At 36.8% G+C, this 6,000-nt stretch overlaps 1 protein-coding gene across 1 annotated transcript in view; it reads left to right on the plus strand.

The window, feature by feature from the left end:
* FIG4 (FIG4 phosphoinositide 5-phosphatase) overlaps positions 1 to 4,915 on the plus strand; it is a 169,184-nt gene extending 164,269 nt beyond the window's left edge. Inside the window, exon 23 of the mRNA XM_044676692.1 lies at positions 4,551 to 4,915. Within this exon, the coding sequence (XP_044532627.1) occupies positions 4,551 to 4,728 (178 nt within the window). The 3' untranslated portion in view covers positions 4,729 to 4,915. The remainder of the gene's footprint in view (positions 1 to 4,550) is intronic.
* The last annotated feature ends 1,085 nt before the right edge of the window (positions 4,916 to 6,000 follow it).

Here is a 6,000-nt window from a genome sequence, read left to right on the forward strand (position 1 = left end):
TTGCTTGGCCACAGATCCTGCTGCTTCTTGTTCCTGCCCTGATGCTCAGTCACCCAGAATGTCTTGGGGGAAAGAGCCATAAGGGAATGAAGTGATTACTTGCCCTATTCCCTTCAACAACTGAATCTTAAAAGTTTAGACCACAGGAAATGTATTTCCTAATCCACAGGGTACCCTGTAAGTCTATTTTTGCCAGATAGCACATAGCCAGAGCCATACAGATTTCCCATTTTATAGATACACTCCCTCATCTGGAGTAGCAGAAAGTAATTTTCTCATTTGCAAAATGGGGATAATACTTGCCCTGCCTCCTTCATGTATAAGGAAGTGCTTTTTCTGAAAACTTCAGAGTACTATCCAAATAGGAGATATTACTATTATTATTTTAAATGATTAGATGCATCTCATAACATATTTTACTATCTGGGGAACTCAGATCAGTGGACAGTGGATGATGCTTAAACTATGGGCTCTTTGATGACCATTTTCTTAAATATTCAGAGGAAGCCCAAATGTAGGGATAATGCTTGATATAGTTAGATTCTGCATGCTACCTACCAGGTTTCACTTTGAATTATGGAAATTACTGTAATGTAGGCATATGCAGATCAATGTATAGCAAGTAAATTTAAAGTTACTAGTTAGATTTTATAAATGCTGAATATTTTAATGTGTTAGCAAGAGACTTCAGAATAATAATCATAGTATATTAAAGAAAAGGGGTATGTGGGGGGCATTAAGATACAAAATAGGAATCTGATGCCTTAAGATTTGATATTACCTCTTATATTTCATGAATTCTTTAATTTAATAAAAACATCAATTTTTATTTCTGTTCACTTAAAATGAAGAAGATGGTATGAATATAATATGAATGCTTTGCTTGGAAAATGGCATCCCTGCAGACTTTGTGTCATATTGCTGCTAAATGATGAACATTTGAATTTATATTTTGTGTTCATAGGTAAGAGATGTGAATTTTTAAAAATCAGATTAAATTTAGAGGTCCTAGCTTCTTAAGAACTCTTAGAATCAGTGAAAGAAAGGTACCACCAAAATAAGGGCCAAGTACAGTGATTCATTATTTCCTGGGAGAGAGAAGAAATGGTGGAAAGAGTTATTGGATTTGGTATCAGAGGACCTGGCTTCAGTCCTGGCTGTGCTACTTATTATCTGTGTATCTTTATATAAATCACTTGATTTCTTTGGGCTTTCATTTCTTCAGCTATAACATAAAAAGATTAGTTCGAACTAGATGATCTCTAAGATCCCTTCCAGCTCTAATTTATGTGCTTGAGACAACTGGGTTGCCTAGTGGCTAGAGCTCTGGGCCTGGTGTCATGAAAACCTAAGTTCAAATCTGGCCTCTGACATTTACTACCTGTGTGACCCTGGGCAAGTCACTTATTTTCTCTCTCCCTCAATTTCCTCCACATTGAAATGGGAGTGATAATAATAGCACCTTTGTCCCAGGGATATTGTGAAGATCAAATGAGGTCAAAGTGAGATAATTTGTAATGTACGAGATCAAATGAAATAATATTTGTAAAATGCTTAGCAAAGTGTCTGGTACATAGAGCTAGCTTAATAAATACTTGTTCCTTTCCCTTCTTCTCCTACCTTGTTGACCCCTAAGGGTAGTATAAGTGCAATATGTTATCTCAGCATTAGACTCGCCCAAGGCCTTTTGTGTATGGCAGTAGCCTCTAATCCTCCCTTCACACATAAACTCTTGTCCTTTGTCAGCAATGACCCCCTAGTTACAAAATCCAGTTACTTTTCTCAGTTTTCATCCTTCTTTCTACATCATTTGTTATCGTTGGCAACTGGGTCTTTCCAGGTCTTTTCTCCTCCCTTTGCTTCTCTGATATTGCTCTATCAGGTTCTGTTCTCTGAACAAGCCTCTCTTTCTCTGACTGACTCGGCTTCTTCCTTCTGCCTCCCTTCACATAGACAATCCTTGAGGTCGCCTGTGGTCCCCTTCTCTGCTCTCTTCTCATCATTCTCCTCTGCTCTTAGGGCTTCAGTGGTTAACTCCAGAGGGGAATCCTGACTCCCCTAAAGCCCAGATCACTAGATAGAATGGCTCCCTGAGCCTTTTCACCCACTTGTTATGGCGGCACCTCAAACTCCACTTGTCAGAAACTGATCTCTGCATCTTTTCCCCAAAACCTCTTCTTCCTCCTGACTCACCAATAGCATGACCATTCTCCCCGTTCCCGGGCTCACAGCCTCTGAGTGCTGTCCATTCTACTTCCAAAATAGTCTTCAATCCAGACCTTCCTTTCCATTTTCCATTGTTGTAGTTTAGGCTCTCACTATCATTCACCTAGACTTATTGTCATATCTTCTTATATCGCTTCTCCACCCAAGAATAATAACCACTGCCTCCATATGAATTTTCATTTAACGTATAGACTGCTTCCGCCAGAGGCTTGCTTTGAAGACTTCAGAGGATCTCTATCATGTCTCAAAGACCAGACCCTTATCTTGGCATTTAAGGCCCTCTACATAGTCATCCGTTAGAGGAAGGGGTAGGAGTAGGTTTTGGAAATAAAGCATGGCCGAGGAAAAGGGTGTTCTTATTTTGGGGTCATATGGGTCTATGATGTGCTGGGACCTCGGGAGTCAGAGCAGGTTGGATTCTGCTAGTTCGTCTTAATGAGTAAACTTGGACACCATCCATCAAGGAGTAGGTAGTGAGTGTTCTTTATGAACTCTTTTAAAAAAATGTAAGCAGGCACTGTTTCTGATTGTTCGTACTCGTTCCTTTGTAAATAAATCCTTTCTTTAAAAAGGATAGGGGAAGGATTGGGTGCTAGAATAAAGATATTTGGGGATCATGCCAGTAGCATAAATTGAAGAGACTAGAGACAAGTCACTGAATGAACTAACTAATTAGTTTAAAGATCACAATAAGTGATGGTTGGGCTAAAGAAGAAATTTCCTTGGGCTAAGAGCAAAGTTCTTTCAGAACATTTACTCAATGAATCTGATTCCATGGGAAGCTGAGAGGCCTGGACTAGCTTAATCATCCCTAAGAGAGTTGTTCTCTCGAGATAGTGCCTTAATCAATCCCAAAGCATGGATAATAATTTTAGGCATAACAGAATTCCCATCAAGGATATATTTGCAAACACATTTAAATTATACTAATGGGAGGTTACCTAGTCTATTCACTTCTTTTGCAGTAGTCCCTGCTTCTTTGACACCAAATAGAAAATGTTTCTTGGAAAAACTCAAAGTATTTTAAAATATTTTTTCTAATTACCTGTAAAAACAATTTTTAACATTTATTATTAAGAAATTGGAGTCCCAAATTCTTTTCTTCTCTTCCCTTCCCATTCATTGAGAAGGTAAGCAATGTGATATATGTTATACATGTGCAGTTATGCAAAACATTTCCATATTAGTCGTGTTATGAAAGAAAGCACCAAAAAACCCCCCAAGTAAACAAAGAAAATAAAAAATAGTATGCTTCAGTCTGCATTCAGACTCCAGCAGTTCTTTCTCTGGAGGTGGATAGCATTTTTCATCTCAAGTCCTTCAGAATTGTCTTAGATCATTGTTTTGCTGAAAATTTCCAAGTCATTCCCAGCTGATCATTGTGCCAGTATTTCTGTTACTATGTGCAGTATTCCTTTGCTTCTGTTCCCTTCAATTCATGTAAATCTTTCTAGGTTTTTCTGAAAGCATCCTGCTTGTCATATCTTAGAGCACAATAGTATTCCATCACAATCATACATAGCTTGTTCAGCCATTCCCCTATTGATAGACATTCCCTTAATTTCCTATTCTTTGCCAACATAAAAAGAGCTGCTATGAATATTTTTGTACATACAGATCTTTTTCCATTTTTTTTAAACCCTTAATTTCGGTGTATTGTCTCATAGGTGGAAGATTGGTAAGGGTGGGCAATGGGGGTCAAGTGACTTGCCCAGGGTCACACAGCTGGGAAGTGGCTGAGGCCGGGTTTGAACCTAGGACCTCCTGTCTCTAGGCCTGACTCTCACTCCACTGAGCTATCCAGCTGCCCCCTCTTTTTCCATTTTTAAAAAATGTCTTTGCCTTACAGTCCTAGTAGTGGTGTTGCTGGACCAAAGGGTATGCACAGTTCTATGGCCCTTTGGGCATAGTTCCAAATTGCCCTTCAGAATGGTTGCATCAATCCACAATTCTATCTCTAGAGCATTAATGTCCACTTTTTCTACCTCCACTCCAGTATTTATCATTTTCCCTTTTTGTCATGTTAATCAATGCAATGGTTGTGAGATAGTACCTCAGAGCTGTTTTAATTTGCATTTCTCTAAGTAATAGTAGTTTATAGCATTTTTTCATTTGACTATAGATAGAAAGGTTCATAGTATTGATTGATCACATATTTTGTGTCTAGCACTGTTAGGTGATACAAATGTATTTTGTTTTTGAAATATTGGCAAAATCCACTTGTAGACCTTCTGTTTTCAGATGCTTTCATAGTCACGATCTCTTATAAATGTCCATTAAATGTTTTACCTAATTCAATACCATTTGTGTTTTTACTTTTACAGAACACATATCTCCTCTTTTTCTCAAGACAATATTTATGAAGTTCAGCCTCCAAGAGTGGACAGAAAATCTACTGAGATTTTTCAGGCACACATCCAAGCTGGTAAAGGCATCATGCAGACCCTGGGAAAAGAGGATATCTCTATGTACAGAGAATATATCCGAAATCGATACATGTAAAAAAGAGGTTAAGAGTGACATACAGAACTCTCCTTCCCCCCACCCAAACTAATTTATCTTTGATTATCATTATTTATTTTGTTTTGTCTTGTCTCACAAAAGTAACATTTCTTCTCAATCTATTTTAAGCATGTTTTTTCCTTTGTTACTTATAAGTAACTGTAAAAAAAATAAAGAAGCAACTGAATGTGTCTCCTTTGATTTATGCAAGAATATGAATTTATAGGTGAGATCAACATGTATTAAAGTATCATTTGAATTTGTTCTTTTTCTTCTTTTTTATGATTAACTTGACCAACACAAACATTTTCATGTAAAGAACATAAAAAAGATATGAAAACATGAATAAAGCTTAGTTTTTTTTCCTGTTAAAAAAGTCCTATAACAAAATCAATGTTAGTTCCAAAGCTGTTCTATTCATCTTTGTCTCCCTTTGAATCTCCTTGTTTTTGATGTATTTTTAAACTGTTTCATTGAGCTTCTTTCCTTCTTTTTTTCAGGGAGAGAATCATTATGACCAACCCATCTCTCTGAAAAGCCCCATTTGTTAAAAGAGATAAACTTAAGCAAAACAAATCACACATTGGCCATGTCTGAAAATGTATGACTTACTCTGCCCTTTTAGTCTATTACTTCTTTGTTAAGAGATATGAAGCAGAGTTCCTCATTCTTCTGGTTGGTAATTGTGTTGACCAGAATTCTCAAGTCATTTAAATTTAAAATTATTTTTCTTTTTAATGTTATACTTATTGTAGAAATTGTTTTCCTCGTTCTGCTTACTTCAGGGTGCCTCAGTACATACAAGACTTTCCAAAATTCTCTGTATTTGTCCCATTTGACATTTCTTATGGCATCAAGTTCAGCCATTCCCCATTTAATGGGAATTCCTTTCATTTCTATTTCTTTGCTACAACAAAAAGTGCCACTATGAATACTTTTGTACGTATTTGTCCTTTCTCTCTTTCCTTGATTTTTTTGGTATTATAGACCTAGATGTGACATCACTGAGTTAAGGATATACACAGTTTAGTGACTTTTAAAATATAGTTCCAAATTGCTTTGCAGAATGGCTATACCGTTTCACAGCTCCATTTCACAGAGGATTAGAATATTTGTCTCCCAGATTTTCCATGAAAGCTTTTGTAGATTATTAATATAATTCTTACATGCTTGATTCTTTTTTTAGCCTGTTTTCATTAAAAATTTGAGTTTACTTTTGGCATAAGTTTAGGGCAGACTGTCTTCTCTAGAAAAGTCACTGAACTGGTTGCA

The sequence above is a fragment of the Gracilinanus agilis genome, chromosome 4, assembly GCF_016433145.1.
Source record: "Gracilinanus agilis isolate LMUSP501 chromosome 4, AgileGrace, whole genome shotgun sequence".
Taxonomy (NCBI): Eukaryota; Metazoa; Chordata; class Mammalia; order Didelphimorphia; family Didelphidae; genus Gracilinanus; species Gracilinanus agilis.